Source organism: Nelumbo nucifera, chromosome 1 (assembly GCF_055504915.1).
Source record: "Nelumbo nucifera cultivar China Antique chromosome 1, China Antique-T2T, whole genome shotgun sequence".
Taxonomy (NCBI): Eukaryota; Viridiplantae; Streptophyta; class Magnoliopsida; order Proteales; family Nelumbonaceae; genus Nelumbo; species Nelumbo nucifera.
Genome location: NC_142649.1, coordinates 73,554,357 through 73,576,572, shown reverse-complemented (window position 1 = coordinate 73,576,572; position 22,216 = coordinate 73,554,357). Strand labels below are relative to the sequence as shown.

Below are 22,216 nucleotides of genomic sequence, written 5' to 3'. Positions count from 1 at the left end.
AATTTTTTATTTGATACATTTTTCTGATTTTCTTTGCAATTTTTATATTTTTGTATTATATTTATTTTTATGATTTTATTATTTAATTATGACAAGAATTAATCTATTTAATCCAGATGGTGTACCACTAACTCACTACCTGAATGGAAAATCAATTCCATTTTCAGGTCAGTTATTTTAGGGCCGTTTGACAGGGCTGAATTGAATATTCAGTTAAGCTGGTTCAACTACTTTGAGGTACTCTTAATAAACTATCTAAAGAGGTTGACAGTCCAAAAATAAATTCAGGAGGGCTTATGATGATAGAGTTGTGTTAATTGGGCTGCTTCAAATAAGCTACTTAAAATAATTTCACCTGAAAGTTTATTTTTTTTGCTCATGTAAGTTTATTTTTGGAAACATGACTTCACGGATTTCTAGGTTTTGATTTCTGGTTTAGTTTTAGAAGCCATTGTGTAAAAATTCTGCCAAACGACCAATAAATGCTGACTGACCGTTGATTGGGCTCTCCTATTTTTTTGTCCATATAAGGCCCACCTGAGAAATCTTGAAGCCACGATGCTTCAATACTCCCAAACGGGCAGTACTTAGGCTCAGTTTGGGAAGAGTATAAATACAAGGATATGTAATGTATACGTAGGATTAAAGTATTGGTATCAGATATTGTACCAGGCTATTTAGATGTAGATACGGATATCAATACACTTTGGAAACGCGTGGATATGAACAAAAAATATGGAAATGCTTGGATATATTAGAAAATGCATATAAATTTCACATATATTTTAATAACATTATATTTAAGGTCAAAATATCCATAATCAATGTATAAATACATAGGAAATATATATTTTAATGGCATTTGTGAATAAATATTTACAAATAATATAGCAGGATGTATATAACCATACAATTTTATTGATAATGTATCAAACAAGGGCCCTAGAACATATTATATATTTTTACAAATTAATATGTGCACAAAACTATTATTATGCTATTTTCTATTGAATTTCAAGGTACAAAACATATGCAATTAAAATATAAAATATAATTAAAAAGTCAGCTAAAAATTAATTCTGAAATTTTTGGCAAACAATATTTTTATTTTTGTAAACAATAAACGTGTTATTATAAAATGTAATTAAAACTTAAGTTAATAATTTATCAAAATATATAATCTTAATTGAAAATATATCAAATATTTTAAAATTTCTATGATATATATCTGATGTAGCGCAATCCGGTCACTCCTACCTGGCACTTACGTGGCTCCTAGAAGATACCTGAGATGGAGAAGAAGAAGAATCCCCAGGGGCTTGCCCGACGGGAACACTCCGATGCTTAAGTTAGTACTCTATAGGAGAAGCAAGGAGAAGATGAAGGCTAAGAGTGCAGATAGCGCGAGTGTAGAAGATGATAATGATCATACCTGTCCTCCTTGATACTAAGCTCCTTATAATAGAAATCCGTCGCCTCTGGCCCCTTGGCTTCTGACTGGGCGGGTATAACTGCCACTGTCATCCTGCCGCAGTCGTTACTAGCAGGGTTGAGGTGGCACGCGCGGGGCCGTCACCGCAGGGTACGTGCCTGTCGCGTGTAAGGCACCCTCTAAAGGTGACAGGCACGATGTTGTCTAACGAGGGACATGGCTGCTGTCCCCAGATTTTTCGGGTATGATGGTTGGGCAGGAGATCCTCCTGCAACATGCCGAGCTACCCTGTGTCGGGCTATCTTGTAAGCGACAAGCTGCCTGTGGCAGTCTAACCCGAGTTGTCTAGTCCGAGCTATCTAGCCCGAGGTGTCTTTACCTCGGGGTACCTATCAGCAAATCGGTGTGTTCCTATCTGAGAGTGACCCAGGATCCATTGGGAGGATCTCGGGTATTAGGAAAGGTTTGGGGACCTTGAGCTTGGAGATAGCTCGGGGTGCCTTAACCCTAGGGAGGAGGTGAAGGCTAGGCGGCTCATTCATGAGCTAAAGTTGCCTCGGGGCATCCCTTAAAAAGTAGCTCGGGGAACTCGGAGTTCGCATTGTGGCGAGCTTCTCCTGTTTCGGGCTATGATGTAGCGAGCTACTTTATGGGCCCGTCACGAGGCTATAATGTTGAATTGTTGCTTGCGCTGAGTCAGTGTCCACGTGTTGTCGTTCCATAGGTCGGGTCAAACCGTCCTCCATCAATTGCCCCCCACTCCTTGTGCTGAGAGCACTGCCTTAGCGCGACGAGTTCATGAAGCGTGATGGACTGATTTGACCGAAATTCAAACTTGATTGACTACTCGCATTAAACGCGTCTGCGAGAATCAATAGATTTTCTGACTTTTTTGACTTCAGATTCCCCAAAATGTGTAGGAGCGGCTTTTAATCTTGAGCGTTGTGCAGCTGCCATTGCCCTAATCGTGGAAGACGTGCCGCCAATCGCCCTTGGGCTGGAGGAGCGGCTTATGATCCGTTCTCCTGGAGTTTGCCCATGCCATAGAGGTGACTGGGTCTTATTGCGTCGAGGTCATGTTAGCTCGGCATTTTGGCTCTTAGGCTCAGGGAGTGGCTCATGGACTACTCAGTTGTTACAGATAGTATTGTCTTAAGTTGACAATATTCCATGCCCGAAGTACTTGTTTTCCTTCGAGGGTCTCAAGCTCGTACGTTCCTTCCCCGAGTACTCGTTTCACTCGGTAAGGTCCTTCCCAGTTAGACCCAAGCTTGCTAGCACCGGGCTCGGGTACCATAATTTTACGACGAACTAGGTCCCCAACGCGGAGGTTCCGCTTCTTGACCCTGGCGTTATAGTACCGAGCTACTCTCTGCTGGTAAGCTGCAGTCCTGATGTACACGAGATCCCTTACTTCGTCGAGTAGATCGAGGTTGGTACGGAGCTCATCTTCATTCGTCTGGTCACTATATGCTTCTAGTCGCAGCGTAAGGACTTTGATCTCTGTGGGGATAACTGCTTCGGTGCCATAGGTGAGGTTGAAGGGTGTTTTTCCCATAACGATCTTCTCTGTGGTCCGGTAGGCCCATAGAACACTGGGTAGGTCATCTGCCCCCAACCCTTTAGCTCGGTCCAACCGTGCTTTCAGTCCGCGGAGGATGGCTCTGTTTGTGACTTCTGCCTTACCGTTTGTTTGAGGGTATGCGACTAAAGTAAAATTCTATCGGATTCCCATGTCTTGGCACCAGCCTTGGAATTTGATATCCTCAAACTGCTTGCCATTGTCAGAAATCAATACCCGAGGTAACCCGAAGTGGCACACGATGTTCTTCCAAAAGAAGTTTTGGACGTTCCGGGCTGTGATCGTTACAAGGGGTTCAGCTTCTACCCACTTGGTGAAGTAGTCCACTACTACTACTAAGAACTTCCCCCCACCTATTGCTGGCGGGAATGGTTCGAGTAGATCGATACCCACTGTGCAAAGGGCCACGGGCTGGTGAGATACTTGAGGTCGACAGCGGGTCGGTGGTGAATATTGGAGTGCTTCTGGCATTTGTCACATTTTCTAACGATCTCAATAGCATCTGCCTTCATTGTTGGCCAATAATACCCTTGTCGAAGTGCCTTCTAGGCGAGGGTCCTGCCCCCCAAGTGTCTGCCGCACAATCCCTCATGAGTGTCGCAGAGTACGAGCTCGGCTTCGGTAGGTCGCAAGCAACGCAGGTAGGGGAGCGTGTAGGATCTCCGGTATAGCCGTTCGTCTATCATGACGTATTTGGCTACCTAACGCTGCACCCTTCTGGCCGCATTGCGATCTACAGGGAGGGTCCCGTGTAGCAAGAAGCTCGCGAACGGGTCAATCCAGCTCGGCTTTGCTTGAATGATGGGAGCGACCTCCTCTGCCCCCCCCCCTGAGAATGCTAGGCCGAGGCAGGTCCTCTATGTACACGGTTCTCATGGTGATGTCGTTGGCGCTGGCTAATCTGGACAGGGCATCGGCTTCAGCGTTCTCCGACTTAGGGATTTGCTTGATAAAGTGTGACTGGAAGTTGAGCAGGGCTTCTCTGACTTTGGCTAAGTAGGCGACCATGGTTGGCTCGCGAGCTTCGTACTCGCCAGTGGCCTGGTTGACCACGAGCTGGGAGTCGCTACAAATAACGATGTGCTTGGCTTTTACTTCTCTGGCTAGAGCTAGTCCAGCTATCAACGCTTCGTACTCCGCTTCATTGTTAGATGCCGCGAACTCGAAGCGTAGCGCATACTCTAGTTTCGTGCCACTTGGGCCGTGCAGAAATATTCCAGCTCCGCTGCCCTGTTGGTTTAAGGAGCCATCTACGTGAAGGATCCAGGGCTCCTCATCCCAGCTCGCGCTTGGCCGAACTAGGAGAGATGCCACACTAGCTGCTACCTCACGGGGCTCAAACTCGACCGAACTGGGAGCTTCGGGCTCACCCGAGCTGGGAGCCTCGTGCTCAACTGGCCCGGGAACTTCGAAGCTGAATGTACACTTGGCGATGAAATCTGCTAAGGCTTGGGCCTTAATGGCGGTTCGCGGCTTGTACTGGAGGTCGTACTCGCTGAGCTCAACGTTCAACTTCGTCAACCGACCAGAGACCTCGGGCTTAAGTAAGACTTGCCTCAGAGGTTTGTCGGTGAGGACGATAACAGTGTGAGCCTGGAAGTACGGGTGGAGCTTCTGAGCTGCAATTACTAGTGCGTATGCTAGCTTTTCTATCTCTGGATATCTCGTCTCTGCTCCCTGCAATACTTTACTAACATAATAGATGGGTCGTTGAACCCGATCTACTTCATTTATTAGCACCGAACTGACCACTTCGTCGCTTGCCGAGAGGTACAGTTCTAGAACATCGCCCTCCTCAGGCCGGGTTAAGATCGGCACACTAGCGAGGTATTTTTTGAGCTCGTCAAACGCGAGCTGGCAGTCTTGGGTCCACTCGAACCCTTTGCTCTTAACTGCCTTAAAGAACGGCAGACAACGGTTCGCCGATTTGGATATGAAGTGGCTCAGGGCGGCTATGCGGCCATTCAACCTCTGAACCTCCTTCAACTTCCAAGGTGGTCTCATATCTAAGATGGCCTTAATCTTATCCGGGTTGGCCTCATTGCCGCGCCGATTAACGATGTATCCTAGGAACTTGCCCGAGGTTACACCGAATACACACTTGTTTGGGTTCAATCTCATATTAAACTTACGCAAAATTTCAAAAATAGAATGCAAGTCTTGTATTAATTCATGTGAAAATTGGGTTTTGACGACCATCTCGTCTACATAGCATTCTACTTTTCTGCCAATTAATGGTGCAAACAACTTATTTACAAGCCTTTCAAAGGTTGCCCCTGTGTTTTTCAACCCAAAGGGCATAACCTTGTAACAGCATAGACCGAACTCCGTGATAAAGGCAGTCTTTTCTTCGTCTTCCGAGTCCATCTTTATTTGGTTATAGCCCGAATAGGCGTCTAAGAAACTCAACAACTCGTGCCCTGAGGTCGCTTCCACCAAACGGTCAATTCTGGAGAGCGGGAAGCAGTCTTTCGGGCAGGCCCGATTTAGGTCGGAGTAGTCGACGCACATGCGTCACTTGTCGTTAGCCTTCTTTACCAAAACAGGGTTGGCTACCCAGCTCGGGTAATGGACTTCTCTTATGAAGTCAGCTGCGAAGAGCTTCTCGACCTCCTTGTTGACCGCTTTCCACCGCTCCGGGGCTAGGTTGCGTTTCTTCTGTCTAATGGGCCTAACTACAGGATCAGTATTCAGCTTGTGAGTTATAAGGTCGAGGTCTATACCGGGCATCTCTGCCGTGGACCATGCAAAAATATCTAAATTTTGAAGTAAGAAACTTACCAATTCGGATCGTAGAGGTTCCTGGACGGAAACACCGATCTGAAGCGTCCGAGTTGGATCTGAGGTTGAGGTCGGAACAGCGACTGTTTCTTCCGTGGGCGCAGCTCGTTCTTCGCCTTGCTCTGTAGGCCGCTCCAATTCGAGGTCGTCGGCCACCTTGGTTTTTCCCTTTAGGGCGGCGACATAGGACTTGCGGGACTCGAGTTGGTCGCCCTACGCTACCCCCACACCGAAGTTTGTAGGGAACTTCATTGCCAAATGATAAGTGGAGACCACCACCCGTAGGACATGGGTGATCAGCCGGCCTATTATGGCATCGTATGGGGAGGGGGTCGCAACCACCAGGAAGTCGTGGTTGAGTCTGACTATGCAGGGCCATGTGCCAACTTCCATAGGTACTGTTATTTTCTTAAGGGGCCGGACTTCTTCTCCGCTAAAGCCCACCAAAGGAGTGTCCACGGGCTTCAAGTCACTTTTCTGCAACTGAAGCCGGTTGAACGCGGCTTTGAAGAGGATATATGCTGAGCTGCCCGAGTCAACGAGTACGCGCCTGACCTCGAAGTCGTTGATCCTCAGCTTTATCTCAAGTGCGTCATCGTGGGGGTAGTGGACCCCTCGCGCATCATCCTCCGTGAAGAAAATCGGCTCTTCTGTCATCAGCCGCTTCGGAGGATTCTATTCTTCTCGGGCAGCTTCACGAACCGACATCCGAGTTGCTGCTGAAGTACAACCCACGATGATCAAACCTCCTACTATCACGTGGATGGTGCCCCGAACCGGCCTCTCTTCTAGAGGCTGCCTCTGTGACTATTCGGCCGGCCTGCAGTTGGACTCGGGAGCATCCTTACCGTGCTCCCCTTGCCAACCTGTTTTATTATTATTATTTTGTACAAAGTTCCTTAAATATCCGCGATGGATGAGCTCCTCAATCTCGTCGTGGAGGTTTTTACAATTTTCGGTACTATGACCGTGATCTCTGTGAAAACTGCAGTACAGATTCTTATTTCTCTCATTGGGATTTCCCCTCAAACGGGGTGGTCACTTCACATACGGAGCGTCCTTGATTGCCATCAGGATTTCGGCCCGCTTCGCATTCAGTGGGGTGTAATCAGTTCGGTCCACTGCTGGAGCTCGGAACGACTGACCCTGCTTTGCCCCCCGAGCTACATCTTTTTTCTTTCAGTTGTCCTCTTGACTGGAAGGCTCTCCTTCCCTTTTCCTCTTTTTGGGCGCGCCCTCGCCCTTCTGGTTGATCTCTTCCTCGGTGGCTATAAACCTATCCGCGAATTTAAGGAATTCGGTTATGGTCATTGGTTGGTTGACGACCATGTGCCACTTGAACTCTTTATGCGTCATGCCCTTCTTGGCTGCTATGAGGCGCACGACAAGGTCTAGGCACGGTATCTGCATGCAAGCATCGCTGAACCACTTGATGTAGCTCCGGATGGACTCTCCTTCTCTCTGTGCTATGTTGAGGAGACTTTCTTCAGTCCGCGGACACCGCTTGTTGGTAACAAAGTAGGACGTGAAGGCTTGCGCGAACTGCGCCCAACTTCTTATTGATCCGAGCGCCAGGTTCCGGTACCATGTGCGGGCTACTCCTCTGAAAGTGGTAGAGAAGGCCACGCACATGCACGACCTACTAGCTCTCGCCAGGTGCATCTACGACTGAAAGGCGTCCACGTGATCATTTGGGTCGAACGACCCATCGTACTTGTCAAGAGGGGGGAGCTTGAAATCTTTAGGCATTGGAACTGCCAGGATCTCAGGAGATAGGGGAGATTGAACTGAAAGGAGGGGAGCCTTGACTTCGCCCGAGCTTACCTCTTCTTTGCCTCCGAGCTCGGGCAGGTCGTGGGTGGCAGATCGGCAAGCTTGGCGGCGGCGTCTCTGCTTCTTGGCGGGCTCGGCATTAGTGCTGCTCACCTTTGTGCTGCCAGGAATGTTGTGTGCAGGAAGTAGCTCAGGCCGCTGGTGATGGCTGCGGACAGAAGGATCCTACTTGGAGACTGTGGCCAGGATCTCGAACCGGTTCTCTAGGAACGGGGTATCAGGCTTTGAGGGCTGAGGCGATGTGGACCTGGCGAGCTGAGGTCCTCCCGACCTGACTGCCCGCGATGAGGCCGGAGTGGCTGGTCTTTCTTGTCTGCAACGGGAGCTGCGGCTGCTGAAGCTGAGATTGAGGCAGCTGAGGGAATTGCTGCTGATACCGGTACTGGGAGACCTGGTGTAGCACCTGCTGCTGATAGAGCTGGAACTATTGAAACTGTTGCATTTGATCTTGCATGGCCCGCACGCACTGCACCAAGTCCTCCAGTTGGTTCGGGTTGGCCGCTGGGGGCACAACTGAGGGTTCGGTGAAGGTTGCTCCGACTGTGGTAGGGAGTGGAGCAACGACGGGTGCCCCTGTAAGAGGCATGTCCAAACTAGGGATCCCGTCTGCTGAGAGGGGGACGGTGAACTATCCGATGAAGACAGTAGGAAGCTGGGGCTGTTCCCTGGAGTTATCCATCTCCATGCTTCGTCCGATGTTGCTTGAGGAAGCCATGAGTGTTGAGTTTTCAAGGAAGAAAGAGCTGTGAAGGTTTAGAGAAAGGCTTTCGAAGCGTTTCTCACAGACGGCGCCAAATGATGTAGCGCAATCTAGTCACTCCTAACTGGCACTTACGTGGCTCCTGTTTTGGGCTACGATGTAGCGAGCTACTTTATGGACCCGTCACTAGGCTATAATGCTGAGTTGTTGCTTGCGCTAACTCAGTGTCCACGTGTCGTCATTCCATAGGTCGGGTCAAACCATCCTCCATCAATATCATATGCAAATTCTTAATTTTTTTAATTATTAAAATAATTATTTCATAATTAATATTTTTATTTTTATAAATTTTATAAAATAAACAACATTATTTTCTATAAAGTATATTAGTGGATTTGACAAATTCAATTTATATTATATTCTCTAGTATTTTATAAATAATATTTTCATGTTTGTAAATAATAAATATGTTGTTCTTTAATATAAATTAAAATATTAATTAATAATTTATAAAAAATTTAAGATACATACCATGTTCGAATTTACAAATTGTAAGTACTAAAATAATTACTCTATTGTGTGTAGAAATTATTTATTCCATTAGTTTACAAAATAGAATTAATAAAAATTTATTTTAAGCGTTCGATTATTTGGGTTCATATCACACCTACTGTATTTTTTAAATATAGATGCGTGAAAACTCAAATCATGTTCGATTATTTCAGTTTATTGTACTTTATTTAAAAAAAAAAGATAAAAAAGCAAATTAATTACTATTCATAAAGGGCTGGAATTGAATCATTGATAATCAAAGTTGTCATTGTGTGTGGTTTTTTTATGGTCAAATAATGGGGAAGAGAAGGATAATTAATATAACTAGCATGCATACCTTATCTAGCAGAAAATTTCCCCATTTTCTCTTTGCTTTGATTCTAATTCCTATGAGGGAGGTTTTAGGATCAGTGTAACTTGCAGTCAAAATTGAAATGATCTATTTGTATAATTTATTTGGTTCAGACAAGAATTAGAATGGGAATTAAAATTAAGAAATCAGTTAGAATGAAATTTCATTATCGAGGAAAAGAGATCTATCAGAAATAAGACTAGAATTTCAATTCCACCCAACCAAACTAGCCTAGTTTTTTAGTAGTGTAAAGGTGCATGCCAGATAGAGCTGAAAATAATATTGTAAAATTCGAATTTAGTCAGATTAAGTCAGTCTTATTTTAATACGTTTATAAAATTGACTCTTACAGAAGTTATTCAAGCAATTTTATTCGTGAAATACAATATCAAAGACTGAAACATGCTTTTAGTTAGTTTATTTTGTATAATGCGACTGTATTTCATTATTTTAATACTCTAATTTAATGCCAGAACACTTAATGCGACTGCATTTCATTATTCTTATGATGAATAAGAAGCAAGATGGTGAGCAGAAATAAACAAAATTAAACACTTTCTCTTATGGAGATAGCGTACGAGATGGGACTTATAAGCCAAACAGTCCATGAGAGGAAACTGTTAAACGCACATGGCGATGGCGTCGTTCGTTTCCTCTTCTGAAGACTGAAGGAGACCCAGGAGCGGAATTCGGAAAAAAAACTCGGGACTCGGGAGTCACTAGCTAGTTACAATTGAGGGAATGCTCCTTTTAACGGTTGATAATAAGGCCACGTCTCTCAAGATATTCGGAAAACGACCTCGTAACTGAAGATGGAGATGGGTCCCAACCCAACAAACAAATTGGGCCATGTAAGATGGGCTTGGTGTCCAGTAGGTACTTCGTAGTTTGATCTATCTGCTGTCTCCAGATCCATCAAATGCAAATCAGAAAAGGATGATAAACTAACCCAAACACCACCGAGGCGGCCATATCACATAATACATATCATCCTTTCCCGTTTATCCGCTAACTCTTTTTTCTTTTCTAATTTCTTCATCGACGCATAACGGTCCAGTCGATAGAACCGTGTCCGTATCAACTATCTACTATTACTATCAGGCCGCCCAATCATTCCCATCCAAATATCCAATGGTTCAAATTGAACTGCATCCTACACTGTCATTCTTAATTCCTGAACCACACCGATCGCCTGGATAATTCTATACACGTGGCAATAGAAGACTCTCCTACTCTGGTTCCCCGGAATAACTTAAATTAATTAAGATTAGAAACTGAAATTTAAAATATTAGTGGATAAGAGCATGAGTTACCACGTGGACTGATCCACTAGACACGTGGCATAGGTTATTCGAATCCCTTTTGACCCGCTAAAAATCAATCCTACACCGTGACTGACAATTAGTTGTCGAGCGAGACGACCTGCCCAGAGAAACCTTTTGATAAGTTATATAAATACTCCGCCATTTTTTAGTCTCCTGAAGTAACTGATTTCTTAACCTCCTCCCGACGCGCTACCTTGGTTGCCAACCCTTCTCTTTGCCAAGGCCAATCCGTCTCTCATACTTTCTGAAAAACAACACTTGTTTTTCTATTATATGTTCTTTCGTTTACAGCACAAATCCCCTCCAATCCTTCTCGATGGAGAAATCTTCCTCCATCATCCACTGTTTCCAACCCTTTCAAGTTTTATCGGAGCAGTTATAAGTCAGTTCAGTTCCACTCAAGACCTCACCCATCTTCGTCTACCCTTTTCTTTTATCTTCAAGCAGTTGATCTTATGCTTCTCGCTGGTTCGTCTCTTCTTTCTTGAACGGAGAAGGAGAAGAATACCTTATACCTGTTGTTGAAAAGTAAGATTTCTTCTCCTATTTTTCTTTCGTTTTTACAGGTTTGAATTTGATCATGACACAAGGAGTGAGGAGCCAAAGAAAGAAAATGAAAAGTCTCACCTTTCGATTCCTAATCTTTGACGATTTGTAATATTTTTCGTATTTTTTGATTAATTTAATTTATTCTTAATTCTTGACTGTGACTCTTTAGGCATATCCCCTTGTTAGTGGAAACCCTCTGAAAATTCTTTTTGCCCGGTCTTCATTCACTGGCTCAGCCTTTCTTAACTTCCTTCCGCTCTTAAATCTTCACTCTTATCTTCTGGTGCAAGTCAGAACTCGACTAATGGCCGAAAATTCAAAGTTGGTAAGAATTCTCTTTTCCTCTTTCTTTCTTTTTTCCTTAATTCAATTTCATCATGTTATTTCTGAAAACTGCGCTTTTGAGACATTTTGTTACGGTGGTGATCTGTTTGGAGACATGTGGATTGGATATATTAGAATTCAGGGTCAGAGGGGTTCGTTCAACTGACGAAATGACTTCTTTTCATTTCTCTTTATCTGGATTTTTCCTTTCTTTGTTTCAGCATTCCGGCACCGCTTCGCAGAGTCATTCTTTCGATTTTGTTGGATTCAACAAAGTGGATACCCTGAAGATGGCTACTCCTGATTCCGAAACGTCCCCTGAGAGAAACGAGAGGTCTGATAGCTTTGTTGTGGACATGGAAAGCTTGTGTCGTGGCATCGATAAAGACGTCACTGCGAATTCTAGGATCACAGTAAGGAAAAATATGACTGATTCATTGGGTTCTTGTCGATTTCACGTTTCTTCCTAAATCCCCTGTTCTGTGTCCTGCTTTCTTGAATCTTGTGTGCCCATGTTGTTTCAGCGAATATTTTGCACATTTCTTGATCAAAAATTGAATAAATTTCATCGATTTCTTGGTGTGTTCTATGAAACTGATTCGTTTCTTCCGATTTTATACTTCAATTGATCTTCTTGAAAAGGGCACAAAAGAATTTTTAGAAATATGCACTAATAATTTTGAGATAAGGAAGAAGCTACCACCTTTTTGTCTTTCCTTGAACCTGAAAATCATATTTTCTAAAATGTTTGTTTTACTCGCTGGAAGATATGATAGTGAACGATCATTTCAATTTGGCGTAGGCATTAAGGAAAGTAGGGAAAATTAAAGGTTGCAGAGTAATTATTATATTATGTTTCTTCTGATTTTATTTTATAATTGAAGTTGCAGAGAAACTTGTCCCGAAAAGGGTCTCAGAGAGGAGAAAGGAGGATTACTGCTACACTTTCTCCTATTAACATTAGTGAAAAAGCAGGTTCTATTAATACTACCTCTGCAACTGGTGATGTTTCACCTTCTAAAGGTAAACTACCCTGCAAGCTTATTACAGTTTGATGGTTTTGTTGCTTTCCTTTTCACGATTTTGATTTAGATTAGAATGTGAGAATTGGGACGGGATTAGAGTTGGGGTTTATCTAGTTGTCTGCATCTATCATTTTCATCTATAATTTTGGGCTTGCGTTTGCGTCTATAATTTGTAATCCAATCTCAATATTTCTCATGTGGGACATGATCTGGTGCTTATTCATCCCAAGTGAAATGGGATTAATATATTGATATATTTTAATTATTTATGACATAATCTTTATGGGGTAGCAGCTGCAGGAGGAGGATCCATGAGAGGCAGCATTCCACCCGAGAAGTCGGTTATAGTAGCGGTGGAGAGCACAGAGCCTGCCACCTACGCGCAGATGATGAACACGTCGACGGCGACGAGTACGGAAAATAATTACAGCAGAAGCAATAGCATTAACATTAGCGTCAGCCGGAGACAAGGTAGCAGGCGATCTTCCACTAACTCCGGGTTCGTCGTCGATCCTCGGAGCGTTGTTATACTTTTCGCCACCCTGTAAGTAGGACCTACTTTTGGTTTTGGCCACCTAAATTGTGAATCAGATAGGAAACCCACTGAAAAAATAAACCATGGGAGTAAAAAGCAGAGAATTGCAGTAGCAATGCCTTCTGCTGTTTAGCTAGTTCATTTGAATCTGAAATAGGGTTGAAAATCGGAGAAACCTTTGCAGAGAAGGAAAGGAAGCATTTGACATTGATTATTAAACAAATATGAAAATTGTAGAGGAAGTTTGGTCAGTAGCCTAGATTTAATTATTTGTTGTTGGGGGGAACAGGTCAAGCATGGGAACAATATTGCTCATATTCTTCACGCTCTCCATCAACAACAATCTCAGCGGGGATGACTTTACTCACTCCCAGTGACACTGACGACTCACCAGTCACCAGCACCACCCCCCCCCAAAACCCGAAAAGGAAAACGATCAGAGGAGGAAGTGTTACCTTTTTTTCTCTATCTTTTATCTTTTTATCTTCTCTCCTTTCCCAAAGTTGTACATAAAATGAAAGATAAGAGGATTGATGAAAAGAGAATATTCTGCTGTCTATATATGGTGAGTGCCTTTGTTTCAGATAAGTTTTCCCCTTGTCAAATGCCAATACCAGGAGACAAGCAAACCCAGAAAGACAACAAAGGATAGATGAGTACAAGAAAATGATGGGAAAGGTTGCAGACCAAAATCTATAATTCTCTCTCTCTTAAGTTGCAGTCTCTTTTTAATTTTTGCCTTAAATTTGTAGCACTTTCCAAGTAGACACGGCAGTGTAACGAACGAGGGTAGAGGAAAGAATGGGAATTTAGTATTTGATTCCATAGGAAGGAGCGCCGTATGGATGTATGTTGGCTCATTTTGGCTATTTCTTTTCTTCATTTCTTGTGTTGTCTCTACCTCTGTTTTTGGTTGAATCAGCTCTCTCTCTCTCTCTCTCTCTCTCATCTGATTACCAACTGAGGGAACTGAGGGGAAGGGAGCTCGCTCCCTGCTACTCGCTACTCGCTAGTGAGGCACCGAGGTGATGATCAATCGATCAGTTCATGGTTAATAACTCCTAAGTTAAGCCATGAGTGAGTGCAGCAGCCAAATAAATAAATGAAAAGAACACGTGTCATGGGGAATGTATGCGTGTTCCTGACTTTTAAAGAGCGTGAGAGCCATGTGCATCTATGACTCTTGTGAGAGTTGCGGTACGTACAAGGAAAACGTTATGACTTATCCATCAAACACCACATCACATTCTCGCTGCTTTTTCATGTATTTGGCAATTGGCACGTCGCATGAATCATCCTCTACATGTACAATACAATCTCTCTCATACACAAACACATTTCCATTCTAGACTTCCTTGGCTTTATAGCTAGAAACTAGTGATTAGATATAAGAAAATCTGCCCATGTGTTATTTCTCATACTTAAAGAACTAAAAATCCATATGCTAATCTTGGTGAGAATAACTCAAAGAATTAGGTGGTTTTTTTCTCATGACAAATCAAATTTGAAATTCCGGTTCTCGGAAAATAGCATTTTCACATATAATTGTGCAGATGGCTGTATGGTAAACATGATAAATCAATCCCCTTGTAGGTGGTCAACTAGAGCAATTATTAGTAGAAATAATTATTATAACCATATGAACTGAACGGTTGTTTTCTGAGATTTAAGATCTTGCAGGTGGCATCTCCCAAATAATCAACCTTGTCCAGTGCTTATCTGATACGTCTACAATATTAATTCTTTCGATTTTTAGTTATTCCAAGTAATTGACTTTCATCGGAAGTCCAGAGGTGCAACCCCACTATGCCCCACAAACTCCAGCAGCAATATCTGATCTTACAAATGTACCTGCAAAACTAAATAAGCAGTCATCCTGAAATGAGAGATGGTATTCGTACCACTCCAAGTTCAGCCTTAGCACCTCATCCTACAGACACGGGAATAGAAACTTACATACTCTAGTAACGTCTTGATATCCGTGGCATTGCACACTTCTGCTTCCGGTCATGGTAGAGCCTCAACACAACTGCCGCTGTTTCTTCAATAGCTTTTCCTGTTACTTCTGCAATCAGAGAACAGAGATGAGAAACAATATGATCAGAATAGAAGGATTTCATAAACTAGGCATACTTTTGCTTCATTCAAATAAAAAAAAATACAGCCGTTCACAATAACAAAAAATGCAGCACTATGTTGTCCTACTTTTGAGATTAATAAGAAATAGAAAAAAGTAGAAAATCTTATAGAAAGATTCTACAGCATGACTCAATTCAGATACTGTAAATCTCATTGCATCAATCACCCCTTTTATGCTGGTTGGTAACACTATGGCTGAGGCACAGGCAAGGACTCTACCCAAGTACCTAGTCAGTGGATGTCAACTCTGATCTTGAAGGTTAGTTAAATCTTCATTTATATATTAATTCATTCTTATTTTGTTTTCGTTCCTTTTGGGGGGGGGTAATTGGATCCTGGCAGAGGATCATGTCTAGAAGTATGATTTCTAGCTGATTGGATACAGCACAGTTGATAAACAACTTAATAGCCTAACAATCAAAATTGACATATAGATGTATAATAACATTTACACTACCAGTGTGAACTTGTCTTACATAGCCGGTCCAAGTATAGATAAAGGTTGAGGGTCGCATTGGGTTGGCAGCTGGCACTAAAACTTGCACCAAACTCTCATGGTAATGAATCCTAATTTGTCTTTTAATTATGCAACTGAACAAAACAGGATTCATGTAACCGATCCCATATAATTGGGACAAGGCTTACATGATGACGATGATGATGATGTACCATTTCTTAACACACGGTTACCAATCATCATGGGTACCACCACAAAGCATTTTATTACTGTTTGTATTTGTTTTCAATTTTAGGGGCCACTGCTTGGTCTAATGATAAAATCTTATTGACAAGCTTGAAGACATGAGTTTGAGTCTGAGAGTGGCCACTTAATGCACAAAAAGAATGCAAAAGGTTAGGTCTATATTCTATAACCAGTGCACCATCCCAAGACCGACCCCAGAAAGCTGGGACCAGCATTAGGTAATGGGCATATATTTGTTTTCAGTTTTGGGTATGAATTAAGATACCAAACTATCTAAAGAAAATAAGTATACTTACCAATTACTGGCCACAGTGGATTTTGTGCAAAAATCTTATTAGCAAACTCCAACTCCTCTCTCACATGATCCATCTCTGAGTAGTTACTCCGTGCTTGGCTTTTGAAACCCAGGGTCTTTGCTCTTGCCCTTCTAATCATTTGCAATACCGCAGGATTTATAGTCAACCCAAATACTTTATCTGGTTCTACCTCAAAGAGTGTTCCAGGCAATTCTACACCCAACACAATTGGAACATTAGCTACTTTGTATCCCTTTTGTGCAAGATATATAGACAATGGTGTTTTTCCAGTTCGAGAAACTCCAGCAAGGACAATGTCAGCTTTGTGCAGGTTTTGGGGTAGAGCACCATCATCTTGCTTAATGGTGAATTCAACAGCTTCAATTCGTTGGAAATACTCCTCTGTTAGAGGGAGTTTGCGACTTGGAGCCCCTCGAGGAACTCCAGATGGAGATACACCAAGATGGGTGGTGATGGCCTCTGTGACGGGTCTCAGTATATCAGTGGATGGAACACCCCATAGCTCGCAGGCCTGTTCTGCTGACTCAACCATGTTTGGATCCGCTAAGGTGTACAGAAGCAATGCACCTTCCTTAGCTGCTTGTTTTATGATCTCCATGAGACGCTCCACATCATCAATCTGAACAGTTTCCATGGATATCACTATCTTTTCATGATTATAGTAGTGGAAAATTTTAAAAAACAAAAAGAAAATCCTGTTCGTGGCAATGAATCAGAAGACAGAATTTCTTCACCGGCATCTATGCATGATTCACTTGAGATGCAGATCAACATTGGAACTGATATGATCAGATGAAAACTGACAAACAACCAATAGACTGTTTCCTACTGTTTTCTGGGTCAAATAGCCAAAAGCATAACTCAGATGGTTCACTTATCAATCACATTGATTATCAATCTAGGATTTATCAAGGTGGGAAATGCATTGAGGATTCGTCATCAGTCTGAGAAGCTGACAACACTGGTTTGAACATAAAAGGCAGATTATTCTGGAAGTACCTTTTTCTAGTAGAGAGGTCAACTCTAGACAAGCATTCTTACAGAAGTAGACACCCATTTATGTAACTTATAATGTTACCTGAAGTTATTTCCAAAGCTTTATAAAATCTATGGGCATTTTCCTAATAAGTGAGGTTTAATGAGGTCTGGGGGTCTCAAAAGTACTCTGTTTAAATCAGAATTTTATTTAACTTGTTACCCTATTTAAAGGTGTTCAATGCTTATACAAATATAGGGAAATTTACTAAAAACTTCCCCCAGCTATCTGACAATTACTAAAAAGTTCCCCAGCTATTGAGCATTTACTGAATCCTCCCATATTGGCTAATGTGGAATTTCTTTGATCAGTTTTGAGACAGGAATAATAAAAATGAGTGTAATACCCCTCCCAAAACTCCAGATAGTTAGGACCATCATTAGGTAATGACCATGTTTCTCCCTCTGTCAGTCCTAAATGAATTATTTTTAAAGGACTAAAATGTCCCAATTGCATTCGCCCCCCAGGAACAAGGCAGTTTCTTTCATGAAATTATATTTTTAATTTCTTGATTTAAAACAAGACATTTTAAAACAAATCTATTGTTGTCTTCCTGTTGTTCTTCCTTAGTTCCAATAAAAACTCACTCCTTAGAGCTCAAGACGACATGACCAAAATCTAAACATCAGTTATATTTAAAGGAATAGTAGAAGATAGGAGCAAAGTCAATGGTGCAATGGAAGACAACAATATAGATCATCTAATATAAGGCGAAATTTATCTAAGACATTGTCTAATGTGATTTGAGTATTAAAAAGGCTAGGAATGACTAAACACTCTACCAACTATAAATTAGCCTTGGAAATTCTCATCGAAGACCTCTATTTCTAAATTAGTCAAAACTTAAAGTCATGTTAAAACCACATTATAGGTAACCAGATAACCTTTCTACCAACTATTTAATCAAAACACAAATAAGAACAGAAAGATAATTGACTAAAGATATTCTTTTATCTTCAGATTGAGATCCAAGTAACTGTCCTATGATCATATGACTAAATGGTTGTTATGTCACCATTATTTTGCAAGTTAACTGATGTTCAAGTCTTCTTCATGTATGCTGCTACAATTGGCAAGAAAACAAAATATTAACCATTACAAAATATCAACCATGCATCAGTACCATTAATTAATTGCATTAAGTCCAACTTACGTTTCTTCTTTCTCAAGTAAATCAGAAGCAAAAACCTTCATCTTCTAATTAAGATATGTACTAACTGTGCTGCTATGAGAGTAATGAGGTGGTCTTTAGAGGGCAGGAGGCTGGGTTGTAGTTGAGACTGCTAGAGCCAACTTGTCAAGAAGGGTGAAGATGATTTATCGAACTTCTGTGAAAATTTGTTTTGGTTAATTTTGGAACACACCGAGGAATTGTTGCTTCAAACAGAATATAGACATCAGTATTGCTTGAAACCTCCAGTTTAATGAGAAGTTTAGTTTTTTGAATATAGTTTTGCACTGAGCATATTTGTATTGCACTCTTCCCAAACTGAGCCTAAGGCTGTGTACAGGAAGAGTGTAAATGCCGGTTCAGTTTTGCAGGTATTTGGTAAGAATTTATGTGTGTTGATAATGACAGTAAATACAGATTCCAAGACATGTTTTCATTCAAATGAGAGCAAAAGTGTGCATCCATTTTTTAGACAAACTTTTGCACTCAAGTTATTCAATGTAAAAAAGGTGGATTCTAGTCTCAGGAGTCATGTTTGTACCTATCACAACTAAAAATCATTGTCAAGAATACAAAATTGTCATTACAAAATTAAACCAACTTTGCCTTTTTCTGAACCAGACATATTTGTATTTGTACTGATAATTTTTGCATTTGAACTCTTCCCAAATGCAGCCTAAGTCTCAACTTTTGTACTTAAATTTATGGGTAAAAGAATTAAGCATACCCTGAGTTTTTAAAAAATACTTAAATATACCTTGTGACTGTTTTATCTTTCATTTTCTTTCAAATTTTTCGAGCATACCCTTGCCAATGGACTGATCCTTTTACCTTGTGAGTTTTTTATTGCATATTCACCTTAATGAATTGAAACACATGTTTGTTTGTAGAGGGGATAAAGGAATTAGAGGACATTTTACTTTTGATTTGGATATGGGGTGGAGAAGGTGAAGGCAAGACTCTATCACTATCAATCTATCCCAGGGCAGTAACAGCGGGTTTCCAACTGATTTGGGTCTAAGTGCAACATCCCACTCTGTCTAAGCAGGATGCCATATTGTCATCCATCAAAAATCTCTTGGGCTCACTAATTGTGGCCCAAACCAGACCTGAGCTTCTCCCATTGGTAGTTGGGTTCAAGCTTGCCGAGTCAAGTTTAAAATCACATTCATAAATTTAGGGTAAAATCATTGATGGAGGGAATGCTCAAATCTAGTGAGGTCAGCCCATAAGGTATATTTAGTATTTTTTAAAGGCTCAGGGTACCTATATAAGTCAATTTATGAAGTCAAGTTAGGTATATTTAAGTCTTTTACCCTAAATTTATATATTAATCATGGTCAGCTTGTTATGGCAGAGGGTATATATGTGCAGGAACGGGGAAGGAGAGAGACTAGAGCTCAAAGCAATGTATGCAGGTCTTCTAAAAGCTAAAGAAAAATAGAAATAAAGTGTATTTTGCTAAATTCAGATGCAAAGAAACTAATATGTGAGCGTATGAAGAAACAAGTTTATGGAACGTGGCAGGAAACCATGCTTTATGATAAAATATATAGTATTGTGGTCTATTACTCTATTTTGATAATATATAGCACCCCAATGTGTAAATAGAACTGATGATCAAGTAGCCCAAAATTTAGCATATCAATTATGTAAGAATCTATATAATTAGGCTCCTTGTAAATCTGACCTTTTGTTTAATTAAAGTACTTATTTATCAGAAAAAATAAACTTTTGCACTCAAATTATTGCTTTGAAATTTGAGAAAGTGAAATGTTTTGGCACAGAATATAATGTATAACAACTTATATAGACATTAATATGACATATAATTCATATTATATATATATTTTAGGCCCGGTTTTTGAGCTGCGAGGCCCAGACTATATCCTTTTATCAAATGTGTGAAGCCCAGTCCAGTCCGGGCTGGACCATGATCTCCCCCGCCACGCCAACGTCCGACGTGGAATCAGTCAATCAGGATATGGGAAAGTGCTACTATTTTCCTAAAAAATAGTCCAAAAAAGAAAAATAAAGGAGTAATAATTGGGTCAGTCATGATCTGACGTGATTAAATTAATTAAAAGGTGGTAGATCAGAACCGTCTATAAGCCTCCACGGCTCCACCTTGGGAAAAAAACACCGAAGTTAGAACCCTATGCAGTTCCTAGATCAAATCAGCCCCACAAGATTGTCTTCTACAACATCCCACAGTACATCCTATCATGCATTGGAAACATCTCCTGATCATAATATCAGAAATAATGATGTCATCATCAGGAGATGTTATAAATACATAGCGGGGATGTGTGAGATATTATAGCGGGACAATCTGTACGAGATGGGATCTGCTCCTTACACTTGGGCACCTCATATACACATTTACCATGCATTGGAAACATCTCTCATGAATAATAACTTAAAATATGGAAAATGTTCCCAATACATGGTAAGATGTGCGTGTGAGACGCGAGAGAAGCGCCCTTTATGAGGAACAGATCCGGTCTCAATCTGTGAGGGCTGATTTGAACTCTGCAGTTCCAGTCATTGAAACTCGTTCTAAAACTAGGCCACCTGTAAAATATGGTCAAAAGTGCATTTTCTTTTGCAAAATTTCGATAGACAGAACAGAAATTGTTGCTACGTGGCCACAGATTTTGCCACGTTGGAATACAGGTGGGCCATACCCTGAGATGGAATCGTTTCCTAGTTATTAGAAAATGAAAAATAGATTGCGTGCAATAAAAATATAGCCAAGCCAAAGGGATCATCATCAGTAATCCAGAACGTCTAACGAACAAAAAGAAAAAGACGCACTTACCCCGGAGAATAGATGCGTGTTTACTGGACAGCCCCTATCGACCAGGCAGTGCTCGAACTGCCCCAGCGCTGCGTTAACGGTGTGTTCCGCCGTCCAGCCAGTGCCGTCAGAAATCATGTAAATGGTCTTAACCGCCGTCCTATCGCCGTTGTCTTCGCTACCGCTGCTTCCTACAGATAAAGGCGAGGTGGGGCTAAGGAGGCCGCCCTCCCCACCCAGAACAGGGGAGATCATATTGGTGGCCCCTTGACTTAGGGAGCGGTCTAATCTCCGTCCAGCTCGTATAGAACGAGCCCTAGACCATCGGTTCAGCTGGGAGCTACCCCTGAATTTTCGAACCTGACTGTGTGTCTCGGAATCAGATTGGGAGGTATTGTTCGGATTATTAGTCGGTATAGAAGAAGGAGAAGAAGGAGAAGGAGAAGGAGGTATTTTAGGGCTGGAAATGTTAGGATCGGGGATTGCAGGAGAGGTGGAAGTGAGGGGAAGAGGAGGAGGAGATAAACAGTTGAAGGCGGAAGGGGCCATCTCTTTCCCTACTTTCCGAGGATCGTCTGTGGATACCTGAGTTATGGGGATTAGATAAATGTTGTAACAGAGTAAACAACTCGCTTGTTAAGTGTCATCGTTCAATCGTTCTATTGAGCAAGAGAGACGGGACGGGAGGCCATGGCTACCGGCTAGCCAAATGAATAAATACTTATAAATAAGTGATGAATTATTTTTACGTGGATAATTATGATTGTTTTTTATTTATTTTATTATTATTTGAGGATGATAATGTGATATAATATCATCGAAAAGGCCAAAAGGGAAAAAGATATGAAATTTGAAAAATATGATGGAAAGCACCATGCTGGTCACAAGACCCTGCAGCTGCACATCGAGAACATCTTTCGTACTCTATGTTCTAACTCATGTAGATATTTCCGATGTGCGGCTGCAGTTTTTGTGGCCAGCGTTTGCTGGTTAGCATATTCAAACTTTTATCTGACTCGAACTACCACCATACCAATGTCTTAGTAAGCAGTGTCCACTA

General features: G+C 41.7%; 2 protein-coding genes across 7 annotated transcripts; one reads left to right on the top strand and one right to left on the bottom strand.

Moving 5' to 3' along the window:
* The first annotated feature begins 10,704 nt into the window (after positions 1-10,704).
* On the top strand, positions 10,705-13,815 carry LOC104604898 (uncharacterized). 2 transcript variants are annotated; one of them, XM_088903840.1, is made up of 6 exons: positions 10,705-11,085; positions 11,276-11,431; positions 11,652-11,843; positions 12,321-12,453; positions 12,750-12,999; positions 13,280-13,815. In XM_088903840.1, the coding sequence occupies exons 2-6, from the start codon at positions 11,411-11,413 to the stop codon at positions 13,365-13,367; spliced, it is 684 nt and encodes a 227-aa protein (XP_088759966.1). In that variant the 5' UTR covers positions 10,705-11,085; positions 11,276-11,410; the 3' UTR covers positions 13,368-13,815. The 2 variants fall into 2 exon arrangements, with proteins under 2 accessions (XP_088759966.1, XP_010267768.1); XM_010269466.3 differs by having other exon boundaries at positions 12,315-12,453.
* A 678-nt stretch (positions 13,816-14,493) lies between these two features.
* On the bottom strand, positions 14,494-21,853 carry RP1 (PPDK regulatory protein). Of its 5 annotated transcripts, none has more exons than XM_010269461.3 (4): positions 21,178-21,853; positions 16,129-16,768; positions 14,947-15,055; positions 14,494-14,849 (listed from the first exon to the last, which is right to left on the bottom strand). In XM_010269461.3, the coding sequence occupies exons 1-3, from the start codon at positions 21,703-21,705 to the stop codon at positions 14,952-14,954; spliced, it is 1,272 nt and encodes a 423-aa protein (XP_010267763.1). In that variant the 5' UTR covers positions 21,706-21,853; the 3' UTR covers positions 14,494-14,849; positions 14,947-14,951. The 5 variants fall into 5 exon arrangements, with proteins under 5 accessions (XP_010267763.1, XP_010267765.1, XP_010267766.1 ...); XM_010269463.3 differs by having other exon boundaries at positions 14,494-14,841; XM_010269464.3 differs by having other exon boundaries at positions 14,951-15,055.
* Between the last annotated feature and the right edge of the window lie 363 nt (positions 21,854-22,216).

Excerpts from the sequence above, each read along its gene's own strand:
- RP1 (XM_010269461.3), bottom strand. The coding sequence starts at position 21,705 with ATGGCCCCTTCCGCCTTCAACTGTTTATCTCCTCCTCCTCTTCCCCTC. Across the intron at positions 16,769-21,177 it reads ACACGCATCTATTCTCCGGG|ATTGATGATGTGGAGCGTCT; the intron begins GTAAGTGCGTCT and ends GAAACTGTTCAG. Across the intron at positions 15,056-16,128 it reads TCCACTGTGGCCAGTAATTG|AAGTAACAGGAAAAGCTATT; the intron begins GTAAGTATACTT and ends CTCTGATTGCAG.
- LOC104604898 (XM_010269466.3), top strand. The coding sequence starts at position 11,411 with ATGGCCGAAAATTCAAAGTTG. Across the intron at positions 11,432-11,651 it reads TGGCCGAAAATTCAAAGTTG|CATTCCGGCACCGCTTCGCA; the intron begins GTAAGAATTCTC and ends TCTTTGTTTCAG. Across the intron at positions 12,454-12,749 it reads TGATGTTTCACCTTCTAAAG|CTGCAGGAGGAGGATCCATG; the intron begins GTAAACTACCCT and ends ATGGGGTAGCAG.